The sequence below is a fragment of the Bubalus bubalis genome, chromosome 2 (assembly GCF_019923935.1).
Source record: "Bubalus bubalis isolate 160015118507 breed Murrah chromosome 2, NDDB_SH_1, whole genome shotgun sequence".
Classification (NCBI taxonomy): Eukaryota; Metazoa; Chordata; class Mammalia; order Artiodactyla; family Bovidae; genus Bubalus; species Bubalus bubalis.
The window spans coordinates 158251463-158272647 of NC_059158.1; the positions used below are offsets into that span (position 1 = coordinate 158251463).

The window sequence follows — 21185 nt, forward strand, 5'->3', positions numbered from 1 at the left end:
TTCCCATGAAGTGATGGGACCAAATGCCATGATCTTCGTTTTCTGAATGTTGAGCTTTAAGCCAACTTTTTCACTCTCCACTTTCACGTTCATCAAGAGGCTTTTGAGTTCCTCTTCACTTTCTGCCATAAGGGTGGTATCATCTGCATATCTGAGGTTATTGAGATTTCTCCCGGCAATCTTGATTCCAGCTTGTGTTTCTTCCAGCCCAGCGTTTCTCATGATGTACTCTGCATACAAGTTAAATAAGCAGGGTGACAATATACAGCCTTGACGTACTCCTTTTCCTATTTGGAACCAGTCTGTTGTTCCATGTCCAGTTCTAACTGTTGCTTCCTGACCTGCATACAAATTTCTCAAGAGGCAGGTCAGGTGGTCTGGTATTCCCATCTCTAGAAGAATTTTCCACAGTTTGTGATCCACACAGTCAAAGGCTTTGGCATAGTCAATAAAGCAGAAATAGATGTTTTTCTGGAACTCTCTTGCTTTTTCCATGATCCAGCGGATGTTGGCAATTTGATCCCTGGTTTCTCTGCCTTTTCTAAAACCAGCTTGAACATCAGGAAGTTCATGGTTCACGTAAAGAGACCTGCTCTATCAGTTTCTTTCTCACTTGCTTATATCTTTCTCTTCTCACTCTTCCCCCGTACTCAACCTCTCTCTCTTCCACCTCTAAAAACTCTCATGGCTTCTATATTCACACAAAGAAGCTCTCAGTATCTTGCTACCCTCTTTAGCTACCACCCTCTTCCCTTTTATCACAAAACCATTCAAAAGAATAGATGATGTACTGTCTGCACTCTCTCATCTCTCACTCCTCAATCCCTCAGTCTGACTTCCGTCACCACCACTCTACTGAAAATACGCCTTTGAAACCCCTGAGGCCACCTAACTGGCAAGCCCAGTGAGTTTTCCCGAGTCTTCCTCTTCGTGATTGCTCCACAGTGACGCTGTTAACCTCGTGGGAACCCTTTACGATTCTGACTTCTATGATGACCCACTGTCTCAGTGTCTTCTCCCTGCCCAGAACATTCGTTCTCAAGGCCCTGCATGGCTTCCATTCCTTCACAGCCATTTCATTCTAAGTTCTTTTCTCTCCATGCCTTCTGATATAGAGAGATTTCATCCATGCCCAAAGCGTTAACCTTCATCTTTGCGAGGATGACTCCCAAATCTATAGCTCTTTCCACTCTTTCAGGTCCAACTCCAGATGTCCAATTGCTTTCCATACATCTCTATCTGGAGCCTCCACTGTCACTCAAATTCAACATAAGTATACTGAGATCTTCATCTTACACCAAACTGCTCCTCCTCCTAACTTCTGGCTTGTTAACAGAACAATCATTCTGTTTCTATTTATGGAGCCTCAGAATTATCTTTGATCTCTCCCTCCTCTTCACTTACTACACCCAATCAACTTGTAGATGCATTGGTTCTCATCCCACTACAGCATCCCTGCCCCCAGCTCTTCTTTTTCATTTCCATGGTCAGCACCCTAGTTCAATCCCCATCACCTAGGTTAGCCAATAAGCTCCTAGCATCTCCCAGCTCAAAGTCTCTCCCCTTTTGTATCCTTCCTCCCCAGACCCACCAGATACATCTCCCTAAACTACAGCTCTGACCATGGCATCCTTTCCTAAAACACAGTAATGGCTTCCTTCACTTCCACTGGCTAAGATTCAAGCTTCTCTGTCTGACATTTAAAACCAACCAGACGAAAGCCCCAGGCTCCTTTCTTGACTCTCTACTACACAGCCTATCTGCTCTCAATCCACTCCATTCTTCAAACACATCCTATGCCTTCCTAGCTTCATTATGAGCCTTCCTTTTCCAATAATCTCACCCATTTCAAACTCCTATCTTCCAAGGCTCTGTTTAAAATATATACTCAACACAGAGCCTCCCCAGTCTCTCTACCTGATAGTGATCTTTCTTTTTTCTTCATTCCCACAGAACTTTTCTTCATATTTCTCTTATTGCAAATAACTTCATTTTAAAGGTCTAGTTCTCTTTCCCTTTACTAAACTCTAGACTCCTTAAGGATAAGATCCACATTTGATTTCCAACATGCATTGAAACCTCTACCTTTAGAGACACCTGAGATCAGTCCAGGCACAGAATCTGGATCATATGAAAACTTGATTGGACTCAACAACTCTGACTCTTACTTCTTTTTCGTTTCTTATTGCACTGGCTAGGATAGCCAATACAATGTTAAATGATAGCGGTGATAACAATCATCTTTATTTTATTCCTGGTGTAATGGGAATGCTTCTAATGTTTCACAAGAAAGTGTGATATGTGCTTCAGGCTCCTGGTATCTACTCTTTATCAAGTTAAGAAAACTACTCTGACATTCTCTGAGAGCTAAGCTGAAATAAGACATAAGTAGTAGTTGGATCACAGTGGCATGAACCAAGGACACAGAATTGAAGTACAGAGGACAGCCAAGGAGGAACAGGCAGACCTGAGGGTGAACGGCCAGAAGAAACTAGATCATATTCATGACCATATAGAGGTTCTGCTCAGATCTGAGCTTCCTAGGTTACTCATGTGGAAGCTTATACTCCAGCTCCTTGCAGAAGAATACAGAATGAGAAGAAAGAGGTAGTGCTGAAAGTCTATCCTTTGGCTCCTAGACTGTTTTACAAATTAATCCTGCAGGTGCATCTTTATCTACAACAAGCACTGCAGATATCCTGAAGGGCTACTGAAGAAGTTGTGCAAGCAAGATCTGCTGACATAAGAAATACTGGTCACGAGTGGGCACGGACCATAGAGACCTTCTGAAGCCCTAGGGACCAAATATAACTGTCCCTTCTATACATCTTAGCCCTTCTCCTGATGGAGTCACTCAGAGTTGGTGGAGGAGATGACAGCAGGGTTGGGGGACACAGATACTGTGCCAGTAATATCCCTCCATCCCTATGACTTCTTGGCAGCCAAAAGCTGAGCAGCTACAGGATATGGAGGCTGAGAGGCAAGACCTCAGACACTTGTAGGAGAGGAAAGGCTGAGCGGAGAGCCACTGTAAGATGGACATCCTTCTAGGGCCACTAAAGTATGGCTTCCTCTTGAGCTACACGGAAGGGTTCTGGGAGGGGGAGGAAACTCATCCTACTCGCTTTAGATACTTTATACTTCTTCTCTTATTATAAATAACTTCATTTTAAAGTTCTAGTTCTTTTTTCCCCTTACTAAACTCTAGACTCTTTAAGGATAAGATCCACATCTGATTTCCAAAATGCATTGAAATCTCTACCTCTAGAGACACCTGAGACCAGTCCAGTCACAGAATCAGGGTAAATTTCTTTGGATACTGCCCATCATTAGATTGGTGTGTCACTATTCCTCAGGCCACCACCCCAATAATGTAAAATATTGAGAAAGCCCATTCCTTCCCCTTCAACAAAACCAGGAATAAAATGGTTTATACTGACAAGCCAAGTATTCCTTATCTTAGTGGCCCGGATGTGGACAAAAATAGGAGATGGCCATCCCTTGGGGTTAGGGTTATAGGGGTACTCATCTTATCCTTTGACCTTTAGGTAAAGCTGACCCCATGGAGCATTTTGGCCCTCGGGTTATAGGGGTACTCATCTTATCCTTTGACCTTTAGGTAAAGCTGATGATGTGTTGCTAGACCAGATCTCCAGGGAAGGTGAAGCCCTTGACTGCCAATTTCCATAGTGTGAATACTGCCATTATGGCCAATTTCAAGTTACCCATAGTTGAACTGGGGGCTGTGTTCTGCTCTGAAGTACAGAAGCAGGGCATCCATGTTCCCCACACCAGATCCTGGACTCAGCCCAAAAGCCAACTGGCCTGGCCCCAGCTCCCTCCCTAAACCAACTGTCCATCGCCCAAGAAGGGCGTCTCCCTCCTTGCAGCTGGCATGGTGACTCAGCTTCCCCTAAATTTAGGAAAAGGGACAGAAGGCAGACTCAGCTGCCCAGGCTCCTCTTCTGACCTCCTACCACCCTGTCATCTGAGGGGCTTGGCCCAAGGTTCCCCTCACCCCAGGCTCTGGTCCACCCCTGCCTGGGCTTCACCCCTACGACAAAGCCGGCTCATAGGATTTCCCACCCAGTTTAGCTATCCCCATGGAATGGTTATAGGCTTAGGACAAAGTGAAGGCAGGTCCTTCCTGTTCCTTGCAACATGGCCTGGACACTCTGCCATTTCTTGCCTTTATCTCCCCAGTAAACCTGTCTGGTTGCCCCACTCTCTCTCCTCTCTCCAGAAAGATAAGTCCATTCTCTGGTAGGAAAGAGAGATATGTTTCTCACTGCCTGCTTCCGATACAGAGCTGATCCTAAAGCAAGGACTAGCAGGATAGCTGAACAAGAAGGGGGATCTTGGCCTCCCTGGAGACATAAATATCCTGAGAGGACCACTAGGGTTAAACACTCAGATAGAGTCCAATGGCTTTGGGGCACCCTCTCAGACATTGTTACGCCTCTGGGAGGGCCAAAAAAGGAACTGGAGTCCACAGAGGCCTCCCTTCAACCTTCTCCACTACAGGTAGCTACAGACAGCATCTCATCTCTGCCTAGAAAAATCTGTACTCCAGTCCCAGAGTCACCACCTCCAGGAAGCTTTCCCTGATTGTCCTAGGTGGTAAGCCTTCCTTTCCCAGGCTCTGGGGCTTTAGTCCCCATCTCTGTTGTAGCACACACTGCACTGTTAGAATAATCTGTCTGTGTACCTCTTTCCTCACTAGATTGAAAACTCCTGAGACACTGATCTTTGAACCACAAGGCCTGGCTTGGAGTCTAACAGGCAGAGAATGCAGGAAGGGATGGGTGGCACATAGGTTCCTAAAAGCCTCTTCCCCAGGCCAAAATGGCACTCACTGAGGCATGATGGCTGTACCTCCCCCTAGCAAAGCCAACCAAGACCAAAGAGGGAAAGTGTGGAGGGAATAAAGAGGGGACACCCAGCACTCACAGCCCCTGAGGCTCTTACCTGCCACCCGGTGGGCCACCAGCCCTTCCAAGTTCAATGGTTCTTCCTCTGGAGTTCGGGATGGGTCTGAAGTCACCTCCTTTGGTGGAAGCTGAGGCTGAGTGGTGAGGCCAGGGAGAGAGGCTGGGGGCTGCTGAGGCCCCAGAGAGCTCTGGGTTGTTGGAAGGAAGGAAGACGAGGAGGAGGTGGCCAGGCTTTTTGGATGGTAACTCTGGTTGGGCCCAGTTGGACATGGCTGATAATCATAAGGTGAGTAAGGCCTGCCAGTGGGAACGGACTCCAGGGGGGCCCGGGGGGCTGGCTCAGGGGTTCCCAAGGAATGCCCACTGGGGATGTAGCCAGATCTGGACTGGGTCAGTGGGTGGGACTGGCAAGAGGAGCCAGAGAAGGGCTGGGAAGAGAGCGGAGAAGCCCCTGGCCAGGCCCCAGGCACGCTCTGGGACTTGTGTAGGGGGGCGCCCGCCGTGGCCGGTTCCAAATCGAGCATCAGCATGTTGAGGGCTTCGATGGACTGCTCGATCTCCTTCTGGGAGGCTGCGCGTGGGAACTCGGGGAGGCCAGACATGGGGGGCTCTGCTAGTGGCTGGGGGCTGGGCCTGCTGAGCCCAAGGCTCTCCAAGTGGGCTCTTTCCTGTTGGCGAGGAGGTGGGCGAGGCTGCTGCTGCTGCTGCTGCTGCTGCTGCTGTTGCTGCTGCTGCCAGGAATTCAGGCCCCTCTGCACAGCCTCCCGGCTGCTCCCACCACGGGCTGGAGCTGGGGGCAGCTGGGGCTCCGTTTCAGGAAAGGACTGAGAGCGAAACATACCGTTGGGGTCATGGCCATAGTGGGAGGTGGTCGCTGACTGCGGCCAGGCTGGGTGGGGTCCCTCCCGCTGGTAGCCAGCTAAACCCTCCTGTGCGGAGTAGGAGGGTCTCATGGGGGCTGTGTGGCCAGCCTGGGCAGGCACTGCCCGGCTGGCAGACTCATAGGGGTAGCCCCCGCCGTTGACCATAGGTTCCATGGGGTAGGGCCTGTCCAGACCGTTGGTCAGCGGGGAGAGGGCCTCCGGGTAGCCACCCTCACTGGTATTGGTGACTCCATCCAGGGAGGACAGGGTGCCCATGCTGCCCACGCTGTGCCCATCCTGGTTGGGCAGCTCATCGTCCAGGATGTCTGTCTCCCGCTCGGATGCTAAGGCCCCACCGTTGACGTGAACCTGGGCCGGGACGATGTGGCGGCCAGAGGAAGGAGCAGCAGGGCCTCCCCCTGGGCGGGACCGGAGATGCTGAGGGTGGTACATGGCGCCTTGCTTCTCCCGCTCCAAGCCGAAGCCACTGAGCAGGCGGTCCAGCTCACGCTTCTCCTCGGGACTCAGGGCAGCAGGGGCACTGGCGGGGCCGGGGGCAGGCTCATCGGTCTTGTCTGTCTTGGTGGAGGCTGTGGAGTTGCCCGAGTCACTGCTCACGGAGAGGGTGTGCTCCACGTGATTGGGGGTGGCTGACAGCACGGGCCGCGTGGCGTTGACAGCCCCGGTGCTGCCGTGCAAGGAGTCCTTCTTCTTCACCTTGGCATACAGGCTCCCGTCCAGGGGTCCCTGGGTATGGCCCACAACCTCTACAAGAGAGGGACCAGAGGAGAGACAGAGAGCAGACGTCAGTGGGAGGTGGGACATCCTCCATTCTCCCAAGGAAAGCATCTGAGAGCTTCCCTTCCCTGGATCCCCAAAGGGAATCCGCTGAGAGCAGAACATACCACTGGGGTCATGGCCATAGTGGGAGGTGGTCGCTGACTCTGGCCAGGCTGGGTGGGGTCCCTCCCACTGGTAGCCACTAAACCCTCCTATACGGAGTAGGAGGGTCACATGGGGGCTGTGTGGCCAGCCTGGGCAGGCACCGCCAGGCTGGCAGACTCTAGGGGTAGCCCCCACCATGTACCACCTTCAGCATCTCCAAAGGGAATCCTCTCAACCCCCAGAGATAGAGCCAAAGTGGCAGAAAGGACAAAAGGACCCCTTCCCAAAGCTTCTGAGAAGAGCCTCCCCAGCACCCAGGGCCAGGGCCAGGCAGTGGAGCCCCAGATTGGTCAGGAGACCTGGGGGCAAGATGCCCCAGTTCAAAGCCTGGCTCTGGCATTGCACTCTATTCCCAAAGACCCGCAGGGGCTGGGCCAGGCTGGAGCTCAGTAAAGCCAGCAGGACTGGTGTTAGAACAGTTTCCCTCTGAATGCCAGGGCCCATGGGGGTTCTGGAAAGGAGCTTCAGGGGCCAGGAGTAGAGGGAACAGCTTAGGGATGGAGAACACAAAGGCAGAGGTCTTCTTCAGGGAGAGGTGACCCCTATGTCATTTTGTCTGCAGATACTCTGGGGGCCCCGTGAGCAATACTTTCTCTGAAAGGAAAAAGTGAGCGCTGGGTGGCGGGAGGCCAAAGGGCTGACTCAGGAGCGAAGAACTTCCCCGCCCAGAGGAACTCAGTGATTTCACACCCTGTACAGTCAGCAGCCCAGCTTCCAGCCTTCACACACACACACACACACACACACACACACACCCCTCCCCTTCCCCCACTCCAAGGCAGGCCCTCAACTGGCAAGAAAAGAAAGCCCCCTCCCAAACACTGCAGAGACTCCAGCCCAGACACCAACAGTCACACGCAGAAAACCAGACACAAAGACGTCCAGAGACACACACTCCCACCAGAAATCACCCAAATCAAACCCCCAGACACAGGCACTTGTGGAGTGCACCAGACAGGCACCCCCAGTCAGAAAGAGCGAGTGTGGATACAAACACACAAATGCTAATATTAACAGCTAACATGCAGGGAACACCTTGCTCCATTTGCACATACATTATTTCTAATCCTGTGAATTGGGGCTGTTATAACAGCTTATTTTAAAGATGGAGAAACTGAGACTCGGAAAGGTGAAACCACATGTTTGCAGAAACATAGTACCCGGCAGGGCTTCTCAGCTGGTGCTAGTAGTAAAGAGCCCACCTGGCAGTGCAGGAGGCGTAAGAAATGCAGGTTCGATCCCTGGGTTGGGAAGATCCCCTGGAGGAGGGCGTGGCAACCCACTCCAGTATTCTTACCTGGAGAATCCCCATGGACAGAGGAGCCTGGTGGCTACAGTCCATGGGGGTGCAAAGAGTCCAACACAACTGAACAATTAAGCATGCATGCATGCAGTACCTGGTAAAGCTGGGATTTTAAGTCAGAACTAATTTAAAATTTAAAATAAAAGTAAATTAAAAGTAAATCAGAATTTTGAAGACCACATAACTTTTTTATTATTCTACACTGTTATATCTCACACACACACACACACACACACAAACACACCCTTAGGAAAAAACACACAAAAAAGCAGCAAAACCCCAAAATAAGTACTTAAATTTAAAGCCACAAACATTTAAGAAAATACAAGCTCCTACCATGCCCAAGGACTAGCTCTCAGGCCAGAAGTGGCAACCTCTAAAAATAAACACTCATTACAGAAGCCCACGGCCAAAAACAAGCGATCAGACGACCACAAAACAGGAACATCCTGATCAACATACACACACACAAACCACAGGCCAACCAAATGACGTCACCCAAGCACCAGCACTGAGATGCTCGAGGAGGCCCATCGTGCACACACACCCCTGGGGGCTGGAGGCGCTGCCCGTTCACGTAACTCTCCAGAAGCATCTCTCTGCCCCCAGTTCTCCCTGGGACTTTGGGACCTCAGCCAGCAGCAGGCCCCAAGTGACACTGGGCCAGAGTGCTGCCACAGCCGAAGGTTTACGGGAATGGCACTGGTCTGAACTAACATGGGGTTTCAGCAGAGAAAGGTCCGATTCTCCGACAGCCTGCCCTTAGTGCTACTGAGACGCAGCTGTGCACACGTTGCCTCTCCCGACTCGCCTAGCATCATCCCTGTTGTTGTTGTTTAGTCGCTAAGTTGTGTCCGACTCTGCAACCTCGTAGACTGCAGCCTGCCAGGCTCCTCTGTCCAGGCGATTCTCTAGGCAAGAACACTGGAGCAGGTTGCCAGTTCCTCCTCCAGAGGCTCTTCCTGACCCAGGGAATGAACTCGTGTCTCCTGCATTGGCAGGCAGGTTCTTTACCGCTGAGCCACCTAGGAAGCCCTGGATCATCCCTAACCCGGCCGAAATGCAGTTGAGAGGCTGCCCCTCGTGCCCTGTCCTTCCAAAGAACCGGGCTCTGTGCTACACTCACAAAACAGAGACTCGGCTGGCTGTTTCCAGAGGAGAAAAGTATTACAGACAGAAGGTTCTCATCCACTCAGATCTTGGTGGGGAAGGGGTGGGGGCAGGGGAGGAGAAGGTTCCCACAAGGATGGGCCCCTCACACCACTTACTGGGAATCTGAAAAGCTGTCCTTCCTTCTCACCTGGAAAGGAAAGCTGCTGGCCCCTTCCTGAGCCCTGGCCCCACTCTGCAGCCCACACTGTGAGATGACAGAGTATTCCTCCTGGACCAGAGATCTCTTCCATCCCCCAAACCCCCTAATTTCCCAGGTCCATGTGTACACAGTCCAGGAAGCGGGGAGAGGAGTGAAAGGTGAGGTGTCCCACGGCCTCCCATTTACACTCAGAAGGCAACGAGACCCCCTGGGTGCAAACCAGTGCAGGCTTGAGTGTCCCTTCCTTCCAGGAAAAAGCATACCCACTCCAGGATCTCCCTAGGCTCCACCAAAGAAGAGTTTTTGGCAAGACAGATAAGAAAGCATCTCCCAAGACAGAAAGGGAGAATTCACACTGATCACCACTACCCGATATCTTGGCCCATTTGGGCCAACCCCACTCTCCATCGACTTTGAAAATGCCAATATTAAACTTCTTCTGTCATGTCATCTACCCCAGTGTGGGCTACTGTTTGCAGGAACAACAACAGGATAACTGCCAGGCCACTGGGGCTTAGTAAGAAAATCGAAGAAGTAGAAGCTGTTTAATTGAATCCTATTTGCTAAGCACAAATGGAAATGTCTATTTCTGTCCTCAAAGAAGGGGCTGGCTGCTCCTGACGCCCAGGGCTGGCAGCACGCTCCAGGCTGTTCTACACTTTCAATGGGTCATCTTCCTTTTCAAATTAAGAGAGGACACCCGGGCCCATCCCAGGTCTGTCAGCCCCCAGGAGGGTTCGACTGAAACCCTAGTGCACCACCAGCACGTCCCACGAGGCACAAACACCTGCTGCTCCCATCAGAGATGAAGGAAAGGGCCCGCGTCCCCCATGCCACACAACACACTCACCACCCACTTCGCCCCATCGACCACGGCCACATTAAGAGCTATTTACCAGGACCACAAGGAGCCGGAACATGTCGGTTTCAATCTATTAAGGCAGGAAGGGCAAAAGAGAGAGGCGGCCAGAGCAAAGAGGAGGAGTGAAATGGGGGGGGGGGGGGAGGAGGAGAGGGAACTGGAGTGGTGAGGGAAGCTGGCTTCAAGACTCTCAAGATAGGGAGCCACCAGATGCATCTTCAAGTCCCAGCAGCTGTCATGGGCGTGGCCAACTCAGGTAAAAGCATCTCAGAGGAGAGGGAGTTGGACCCGCAGTGGGAGGGGACAGGGGATACGGATGGGCCCATGGGTGTTGAAATGGGTGACCATGGAGCAGAAGGGGGAAACACAAGGTATGGGCAGCCCAGAGAGGGGAGATCTCCCAGGTCCCCAGCCCAGACCAGACTGGACTTCCTGCCCACTTCTCTAGGGAAGTGAAGTCCACAGTCCCTTCCAGGCCCTGCTTGTTTTGTCTGACCACACCTCGTTCTTCCCAGCAGCTGCTCCAAGCCCTGGGCTCCACCCTCAACGCTGAGCTCGGCTGCACCAAGGGGCCCCTATTCCACGGCAGCCGTAATTCAGATGTGCGTGTCATGCTTCTGGAAAGCTCTGAGGAAAATCCCCAGCTGATCTGGACATGGACTACTCCCTACTCCCCAGGCTCCCTCCAGTGAACGGCGGGAGTTCGAGCGGGGCTGGATGCACAGAACAGGCCAGTCCCCTGGAAACGAAAGATGCGTCCATCTGTTGTGTTTCAAAAGGAACAAAAGAAATCAACAAGGATGCTAAGGTGATAAAAGAGTTTGGACAGTTGTCTGATTTTCATAAGAATCTCCTCCGAGGATTGTTTTAAAAAAAAAAACACAACAACAACGACGTAGATTCCAGGGCCTTATCTCCAAAGATTTTTACTCATAGATCTAGGGTAGGACCAAGAATCAGCATTTAAACTAGCTCCCAGCAGCTTCTGGGTCACCTCTTGAGTAACCTTGACCCAGGTGGCCAGCGTTTTGAGCCCTGAGGTTAAGGACCTTCGCTTCTCTCACTAATGTCAAGTGGGGAGAGGTCATTTGTTTAGATGTCAGCGCAGACAGGCCAACCAGGAAAAACAAAGGGTGCCAGCCTAGTGGACTGCAGGAAAGTGGTTCAGCGAGGAGAGATCCCCTCCGTGTCCCACAGCAAGCCTGCTGTGCACCATGAGTGATTTATTAAGGTCTTCAGGATGGGGCCCTTCATGATAAGAAGTCCTTTGGGTCCACATCCAGCAGACGAACAATTCATTAAAAGACATTACCCAGAGCAGTGATGACCAACCAACGTGGAGGAAAATCAATGCGCTGCCAACAGGAAGGGGCACGTGCCCACCCCAGACACAGGCGGTTTAGAGGCAGGCGGGGGCCCCAGCAAGCCGAGAGGACTCTCAGCACTTTAAACGTGGGAATGAGGCATCAAAAACCATGTGTGTCAGGGAGGTAGGTGAGCTCTGACAAACACTGAGGCTTGGCTAGGAGGTAGCCAGGGGAGCAAGTTCTGGGCATGTTAACCCTTTAGCTACAACCTCTTCCCCAGCTACAGGAGAAGGTGGGTTGGGACTAGGGCTGGGGCTATTGAGAAGCGGCATGTGAATGCCAGAAGAAGGGTACCAGGGAGGCCAGAGGGATGTGATTCTGTAGAAAAAGCAGAGGAAAAGCAGCCCCTCACTCCTCACCCCTGCACCAAAAACACCCATCACCCAGAAGGAAGACCCCCACCTTGATAGCTAACTCAGCCAACTCAACCACTTAAACCATGCGGAGCCTGGCCTCCCAGCCCATCAGGTGAAGATTCAGAGGCTTACTGGTAGGTTTGCAGAGTGACAAGATTCAGGAACTGAGCACCTTGAGCTGGGCCTGAAACCTCCAGGCACACTAACCTCTCTTGTCTCCATTTTACACCTCTCATCGCCCACAAAGTAAGGCCCAATCCCCCTCCCTCCTCACACATGCAGACCTTTTATCATCTGGCCCCTGCCTGCCTTTTGAAGCCTCATCTTCACTGTCCTCGATACTCCAACCACGCCCTACTCTACTCTTACTATTTATATGCTCTTTCCCACCTTGCGCCTCGAACATGCTGTTCGCTCTCCTAAAAGTCCCTTCCCTACCCTGCTCCCACAACTGTCAACCTCCCTGGCAAACCTCTTCTTCCTCCTGGAGACTCAGTTTGAACCTCTCTGGGAAGCCTCCCTCGGCCTTCCCCCTTTCCTACAGTCCTCCAGACCCAGATAAACTTTTTAAATTCCCATTGCCCTGTTCCCATAACTGTAACACTGGTCACACCAGACGGTCAATATTATTGCCCATGTTTGTTTTCCCCACTAAACTCCTTGAGGAAGGCCTTTACCTCTTTCCCTCAATCCTCCGGTACCTAGTTCCCAGACAGTATGATTCATAACGTGGTGTATGTGAAGAAGGCACATAATTCAATGCACAACTCACATAGCTATACAGGATGGCCCTACAGAGTGCAGGGTCTGGTACACGTTAGAGGTTCCATCAGTGCTTCTTGCAGGACATTCATGCTCAGACACTCAATCCTGTCTGTCACTTTGTGACCCCATGGACTATAGCCCACCAGGCTCCTCTGTCCATGGAATTCTCCAGGCAAGAATACTAGAGTGGGTAGCCATTCACTCCTCCAAGGGATCTTTCTGACCCAGGGATTGAATCTGGGTCCCCTGCATTGCAGGCAGATTCTTTACCATCTGAACAACCAATGCATGACATTAAAGTTTTATATACCCCTGTAAGCCACTGAGATGCTCTTCTTCCACTGCTACCCAGAGAAGTAGAAAATTACGGATTCAAGGTGGACCCCAAGCTTCCCTGAACGGGAAGAGACACATTGCCGCAAAAATATGAGAAGGGTGTTCTACAGAACTGGTAGCATAGGCTGCGCCCATGGAGGTCCCTGCAAATTGGCTGAGCCAGAGCCCACCCCACAGGATCCCTCACTGGACTCCTCAGTCACACTCCAGCCCTGTCCAGTGGACATTCACTTTCTTAATCAAGAACCCCTGGGGGTATCTGATGAATTACCCCCCAAAAAACACACAAATACAAACTATGCACCTCATTTCAGGAGGGGGATGGACACCTCAGAGTCCACACACGCTTCTTAAATTAAGACATATGCCTATAACAGTTAGGGTGCTGCTTCTGGGGGTCTACCCCCAGCATCTGGACTTCTGTGGGGAACACCGGGCTCCATTCAGGAGAAACGAGAGGACATGCAGAAAAGGCAAACCTTCTAGCAGCAGGAGCCTGAGAAGGAGCCCAGCCCAGAGCAACACGCCGAGCTGCAGCCGCCCCAGGGCAGGTGTGGGAGTGAGGAAGGGCCAGCGATGGAGAGGGCTGTGGGAAACCTCAGCCCCGTGGCTCAAGTGTGGCCTCCTGCGGCCCTTCTGTGACAGCGCCGGCCTCCACCCATGCTGACCACTCCCCCTCCCCACCCCACCCCACCCTGACATACACACAACTCCTCAGAGCCAGCCAGGGCCTGAGGTCACCCTTTGTTCAAAACAGCTCGCAGAGAGTTCTGGAACTTTCCTACATGGGAATGGGCTTCCTCGGGGGATCTGAAGAGCTTCAGAATTAGGGGCTGAAGAGAAGTTCCAAGTCTCTGGAGGGGAACCACAGAGAGGAGGCACGGCCTCTGAGAGACAAAGAGGGCAGGCGACAGGTGCAGCCCGAGGGACGCAGGTTCACCCCGGGAAGAGTCCACGGGGGCCACAGAGACAAGCACTGGGGGTAGGGACAGATGAGTCCAGGCAGCCAAACAGACACCTGTCTTTCTTCTCGCTTAGCAGCACTCACAGGGAACCTACTGCACTTTCCGAGAGTGGAGAGAAGAGAACAAGCTTCTTCCCAGGGTTTCTGTCACTTTTCTCACATGTGGTTCTGTTCCCTGCACAAGGGACCTCACCAAGGTCACCCCAAACCCGCCTCTGTGGACCCAGGGCGGATCCACAACTGGCTGCCACCCACCAATCTGCTGAGGTAAGAAAGAACGAGGAAGGTGCTAAGCCCCGCGTCCAAACGCAGTCCCATCCGAATCTCAGAAGACGGAGAAAGCCAGCATTCAAGCAGAAATGGAAACTAGAGCCCCCCTCCCACCCGCGGCTACTGCCCCACGGCTCCCAGCCAGCGCTCAGAGGCAGCGGAACGGAGGTCTGAGAGGGACCAAGCAAGTCGGCTGAGCCAAGACAGCGTTTTAAAATCCAGGAGATCTGGAGAGCTGAAGGGCCTCGAAGGCTCAGTTAATCCATTGCCCAGCCCCTCATTTGTTCCACAGGCTCTGGGAAACCCCCAAGGTCACCCAGAGCAGAGGGCATACAGACTCGCCTGCCTGCCTGCCTCCAAATTGAGTGCTCTTCCCCCTGATGGCGCTTCAAGGTGAAGATGGCCAGAGGAGCCTGGGGGGGCAGGGGGTACTCTACAGCTTTGACTACGGCCTAAGAGCCTCACCATATAAGACATGGGGCTTGGTCAAGCGGTGATGATAGACTTGTCCCCAGGTCCTCCTCAGGAAGGACCCACACTCTTTACACAGATACCATCTTAACTTGAATTCCTCCAGAGAGAGGGAGCAGGGACAGGAAACCTCCTGGTGGCCTTTACTTCAGACCCGAGGGACCCGGCCTGCAGAGTGAGTGACCTGCCCCGTCACAGGCCCGCCCACTCCCGCGAGGTAAATGTGAACTTGCAGGACCAGCCTCCTGACTCCAGCCTGGCCTTCAGCTCCCACGCCAGGCAGTAGGGGCAGAGCCTGGCACTCCCACTCCCCGCCCTCGGCCTGTCCAGGCAGCAGCTATCACAGGCACACTCCGGACAGTAAAAATAGCTCCCAAGCCCACAGCGACCCAGGTCCCTCTCTGCCAGACCAGGGCACCCGCCTGGACACTCACAGATCAGATCTCTGGCCAGGGGGACTGTCGAGCCGCCAAGAGTCCTGGCAAAGTTGGGAGAAAGCCATGAATGTCAGCCCACAGGAGGCCAGCGGGGGAATGGTCAGCCCTGGGGTGGGGAGGGTTCCACAAAGTTCAGGTCACAGACCTGGGGAGTTGGGGGTGTTGTCCTGAGTAAGTGGGAATGCTTCAGGGGCTAGTCAATGCCTCCACCACATGCCCTCTGCCCACCCCATCCTCTTCTACCATGAACCATTACCCCAAAGAGTGAGGCTGGCTCAGATACACTGCCCCCCCTCCTACATATGCAGCCACCCCTCAGATTTGAGGCGGCAGCTCCTCCGTGTCCCAGGGCAGCAAGTCCAGGAGGGAGGTGGCCAGGTCGGCTCCATCTGCTCCCAAAGGCAGCACACTGCTGGCCACAGCCCCACAGAGCCACACGCCCTTCCCCAGATCAGGTCCAGAGCAGACCCCGGCCCCTGCACCCAGAAGCTGCCCACCACCCTCTCCCCAGGTCCAGCAGGGAGCCACACAGGAGAAACACCTGCCCAGCAGACACTTACCCTCTGGACAGAGGGAGCGAGGGAAGGGAAAAGACGTGCTCTGAAGTGCCCCCTCTTCCCTCAAGTTTCAAATAATTCCTCCATGGCTGCAGCTCCCAGCACCGCCACCCGGTCTGTGTCCTACTCAGGCTCCCTCGGACTGTCAGGGGTGGGAGGAGCAAGTGCCGCCTGCCTGCCCATACACACACACACACACACACGCACACTCCCTCCCTCCAGCTCTCACTCGCTCTCTCCCCCTCTCCGCTCAGCTCTGCCTCACTCTGGCTTGTAGGAAGCCAGTGGGATAAAACTCTGTCTGTAATTTCAGCCAGCTGGGTCCCCAGGGCTTCACTTATCATCCTGTAGCTATGCAGCTCTCGAATGACATCACAGTGGCTTCCCAAGCCCTCCACACGGAGTGAGAAGTGGCCGGGCCAGCCCAGCTCCAGCCCTGGTTCCATCCTAGTCCAGCAGTGGCCCCAGCCCACTCCTGACCAGCACAGCCCAGCATGGCCCCAGTACCACCCCGACAAGCCCCAGTCCCAAATCCACTGTGGCCCCAGGACCCAGAGAAGAAGTGGAAGCAAAACGGCTGGGATGTGAGGTAGAGGGAAGGGTGAGAGTTCCTACGAGGGTATTGAGATTTATTTCCCCAAATTTTTCCACATTTTTTTTCCCATTCTCAGCAAATGAAAGGCAGAACAGATGACAACAATTTTCCAGCTGCTGAACAATAAGGTGGAAGTCTTTTTTTCCTTTCTCCCCCTCCATCCCACCCGTCCCCCCACCTCCACAGGGCAGAGTCTAGGAGCCAGGACACTTCCTTGGCTTATAAAAGGGGAAAAAACCCATGAGCTCCTGGATTTCCCAGGGGTGACCACGGAGCCTGAATGGAGGGACTGGGGTATCACACAGGCAGGCTGATGGGAGGGGAAGGGAGCACCAAAGTGAGGTTCTCAGTGCAAAGCTTTGGCTTCTAGCCCAGGAACCACGACCACTGAAACCTGACTTCGGGAAGGTCAGTGGATGTCTGATCAAGGATGCTGATCTGACAGTCCACCTGAGAGGCCTCCAGGTGACTGATCATTCATATTCAGTTTGTTCCCACCTGTGACCACCACGAATGGCAGAAAGGATAACTTTCTGGAATAATCAGTAACATCTCCCCTCACACCCAGGCACCCAGACCCAAAACAGCCCCCTCAAAAGCCAAAGGGGCTCCCCAAAGTCCCCACCACTGTCCTGGTGTGCCTTTAAAAGTACCAGCAGTCCCTGACACAGGATGCCAAAGCCCACCTCTTCTCTGCACATCAACTGAATGTACCAACCCCACTCCCACAGGCCAGGGATTTGCAGCAGGCCAGTGGGGGCTGCAGGGCCTGGTGTCTCCTTGCCAGAGCCCTGGTGAGTTTGCCATCCTAAAGTGCTTCTACAGCCTCCCCATGTTGATGCCCAGACCCTTCACTGCCAGGTCAGGCACTGCAGGCCCGGGAGGGAGTGCCATAACAGATGCAGGCCATTTACTTCTCCCTTTTCAGAGCATACAGCTCATCCCTAGTCCCCTCCCCGTTGTCAGCATCACTGGCTGCACTGGTTGTATTACTAAAGGCATGTTTTCCAGAAACCGGGAGGTGACAGGCCTGTGGTGCCCCTCATAGGTCAGAGAGCCCGCATGAGTTGTCTCTTGCTTCAGAGTGATAAAAACCCCTGGCAGCAAGAGCTGAGAGTAAAGAAGGAAAATAAGTGGAAGAACAAAAACAGTGCCCTGTACTCTGGCCCCAGCCCTATCCTAACAGCATCTTCACTGAGGAGCCCAGTGACAAAGACTTCATAGAAATCATCAAGAATGAGGACGAGAGAAGAGGGGTTTCATGCCCCAGGCTCCAAACGGGGGGGGGCAGAAGGATTTCCAGTCTCCTCAGCACAGTTGTCAGATGACAATTTGGACAAACTACTGTAATTATCCTGCTTATCTCCATAGAACCTTCTAGAACTAATGGACAAACTAGGCTCTTGAAAGGATTATAGTCAACCAGTCCACCCTCTTTCTCATCCCTGCCCCACAACAGTGTTAACTTAGATTTTATTTGCATACACCCTTCACCTTTATCTGCACACTTGAACCCCATCAATAGTATCATTTTATAAGATTTTGTAAAATTTTGAAAATAAATGTAACTTCAAGTAGTTTGAGGCATCAATACCCATGATATCACAGATTTGCAAAAGCTATATACTTCCTCCTCTAATATGCATTAAAATAAATACACCTAAAATAATTTCATATATAATTACCAGTCTGGCCCATATACCATACTTTGGAAACATCATCATACAACAATCTCTTGTGAGTAGCAATCCGATCCGATGGTTCCCTGCTACCACCCAGGGACTAACTGCACCAGAAGCCTTCTGGGGAGTTTTGTGAAAACCTTGACTTCCTGGCTCCACCCCATACCTCCAGAGGCCGAATTGTCAGGGGTGAAGGTGAAAGTGAAAGTCATTCAGTCGTGTCCAACTCTTTGCAACTCCATGGACTGTAGCCCACCAGGCTCCTCTGTCCATGGGATTCTCTGGGCAAGAATACTGCAGTGGGTTGCCATGCCTTTCTCCAGGGGATCTTCCCAGGGATCAAACCCAGGTCTCCCGCATTGTAGGCAGATTCTTTACCATCTGAGCCACCAGGGAAGCCCATTGTCAGGGGTAGGGCCTGGGAATTGGAATTGTAAGACACTCTCCAGTTGAGAATGCAAGGCAGACAAGTTTGGACCACCACCACCACCTCCCCGCCCCCACCGCCGCCCCCCGCCGCAAAAAAAAAAAAGGTCCTAGCTATACCAAACTGTTTTCAGTTATAAGGATCTTACTATCTACCCCTCAAAGCCCATTGCATCATGAGGTGGCTCTAACAGATAGATTTTAGCTCCTTAACTTTTCCACTAAGTTTGTGGTACCCAATGGGGTGGCTCAGACAAGCCAAATCTTTGCACACGAGAGCTTCAGACACTGAATGGGATGTGCACATCCTGAGTCTCTCCTTTGACAGACAATCCTCCCCTACTCCTGCCCCCAAAGCCCCTGAGTCTGCCCTACCTCCCTCTGCTTCTCCTCATCACCTGAGCACTTGCTACCAGAGGTTTTTTATCACTCTGAAGCAAGGGACAACCCATGTGACCTATGAGAGGCACCACTATCACCTCCTAACTTCTGGAACACATGCCTTTAGTAATGCAACCTAAAATTAAACCCAGCCCTTCTGATTTGTCTCACTTCAGCATCTTCCAGGAACACAGCAACTAAGAACACAGGCTTAGGGATCAGGTAGACACTGGCTTAAACACAGACACTATACTTAACTAGCTTAGTGCAGCCCTGGGCCAATTACTTAATTTTTTGAGTTTCAGTTTCTTTATAAAATGAGTATCTCAGAGAGTATTGCAAAGATCAATAATAATGTGTGTAAAGCGCTCAGCACAGCAGAAAAGCACACAGCGGTGCTCGAAATGAGGCACCACATATATACAAGCACCACTCTGACATCCACTTTTCAGTCCTCCTTCCCTACCCAGCCCCACCCTGAATAGCACCTCGGATACACTAGATCATTGGGCCCGGATGAAATACACCCGATGCTTAAGGACATGTCATTTGGCCTGTCCTTTCTCTGCTCAAAACTCATGGCAACGAGTGTCCAGCAAAGAGAAGAGTCTCACAAAATGGCCCAGACTCTGAGGATGTGATGTTGCTCAATCAACAAACTCTGGAAATGTCGTGGCATCTGTTACTACCAACAGGATGTCCGAAAATGCCACCCTGTCTCCTACCTCCCAAGACAGCTTCAACACCAAGGATCACGAGGAAGGAGGGATGGCACCTGTCCAGATCTGGCTTTTTGCTCTTTCTCTTAAGGAACAAAATGGGGCTTCTCTGGTGGTCCAGTGATTAAGAATCCACCTTGCAATCCAAGGGACATCCCTGGTCTGAGAAGATCCCACATGCCTTGGGACAACTAAGCCTGTGCGCCAGAACTACTGAGCCTGCACTCTGGAGCCCGTGAGCCACAATCACAGAGACTGTGTGCAGCAGCTACTGAAGTCTGCATGCCTAGAGCGCGGCCTCCACAACAAGATAAGTCTCTGCAATGAGAAGCCCGTGCACCGCAACTAGAGAGTAGCCCCCACTCACCGCAACTAGAGAAAAGCCTTCACACAGCAATGAAAACCCAGTATGGAAAAAAAAAAATTTTTAAGGAGCAAAATGGCTGAGTGCTCTGGTTTCCCAGCAGCCTGATCCTCGAAAGGAAGCAGGAAGCAGAAAAGAGCATCTTTGGGGAAGGAATACCTCACGCCCTCCCTAGTGAGAGACGTAAGGTTTCAGAGACAGGGGCTGAAGGGACACCTAGACAGTGGTCCTCCCCTGGGGTGGTGTGCTCCCCAGGGAACATGTGAAAATGGCTGGAAATAATCGGGGTTATCACATCCAGAAGAAATCCTATTGCATCCAGTGGGTAGAGATGCTGCTAAACACCCTCCAACACACACAGGACAGTCCCATGTCCAATGTCAATGGTGCCACAGCCAAGAGTGGCTGAGCCACAGTGAGGGCAGAGGGAGTCTGGGGTGTGAGAGACAGAGCTCAGGATTGACTCAGGAGTCCTGGGTCCCAAACCCAGGGGGCCGCTAACTCACCACGAGACCTTGGCCAAGTCACTTCCTGGGGCCTCAGTTTCCAAAGGAGTAAGATGAGAGATAAGAGCGAGATGAGCTTTGAACTCTCAGACTTCAGTTCTAAGCAGAAAACAAAGAGGAGAGGGGCCTGGACTTTCCAGGGGTTGCAGTGTGAAAGTCTGGGGGAGAGGGAGGACCCTGGCGATAGGCCATTGCCTGGGCCGGGTGCGAGGTATAGCACAGGAACAAGTCTCAGCACCCCCACAGGACTTCCTCTCTGCCTTCCAGCACAGCAGAGGGAAGACAGGCAGACCTAGAGCTCAGGGCACCCCTCACACAGCCCCAGCTTTCCAAGGTCTCCACACAGTCCCCCAGGAAGGCGGCAGACAGGGCCAGGTTCAGAAACATGTTCCCTGAGAGTCACGCAGAAGCCTCAGTGCCCAAGAACCTTCAGGAAGGGAATCGCCAACTCCCAGGCAGACAGCTGAGCTGGACAGAGAAGATCCACTCACCTCCCTCCTGCCTCCCCTACTTGGATCGCCTCCCAAGGCCTTGACACCATCTCAGTATCAGTCCTCACTTGGGAAGGATGGCAGAAGAGTGGGGAGTGGATGTGGAGCTTGGGGAGCCAGGAAGGATGAGACAGCACAACAGAACGGGGCGGGTGAGTTGTAGGGGCGAGCAAGTTTTAAGTATGTGCCTGCACGTTAATGGATGTTTTCCTGTTTGCTTCGACAACTGCCCTTCAACGTAGATCCTTGATAGAGAAACTGAGGCTTCAAGGCTGTGGTTTG

At 52.3% G+C, this 21185-nt stretch overlaps 1 protein-coding gene across 8 annotated transcripts in view; it reads right to left on the bottom strand.

Annotated features, from left to right (window-relative positions):
• Positions 1 to 21185, bottom strand: part of TNS1 (tensin 1) — a 219627-nt gene that overhangs the window by 45085 nt on the left and 153357 nt on the right. For all 8 annotated transcript variants that reach the window (XM_044937778.2, XM_025278227.3, XM_044937779.2 and 5 more), the window contains one exon: positions 4969 to 6561. In XM_044937778.2, the coding sequence (XP_044793713.2) occupies positions 4969 to 6561 (1593 nt within the window). The remainder of the gene's footprint in view (positions 1 to 4968; positions 6562 to 21185) is intronic.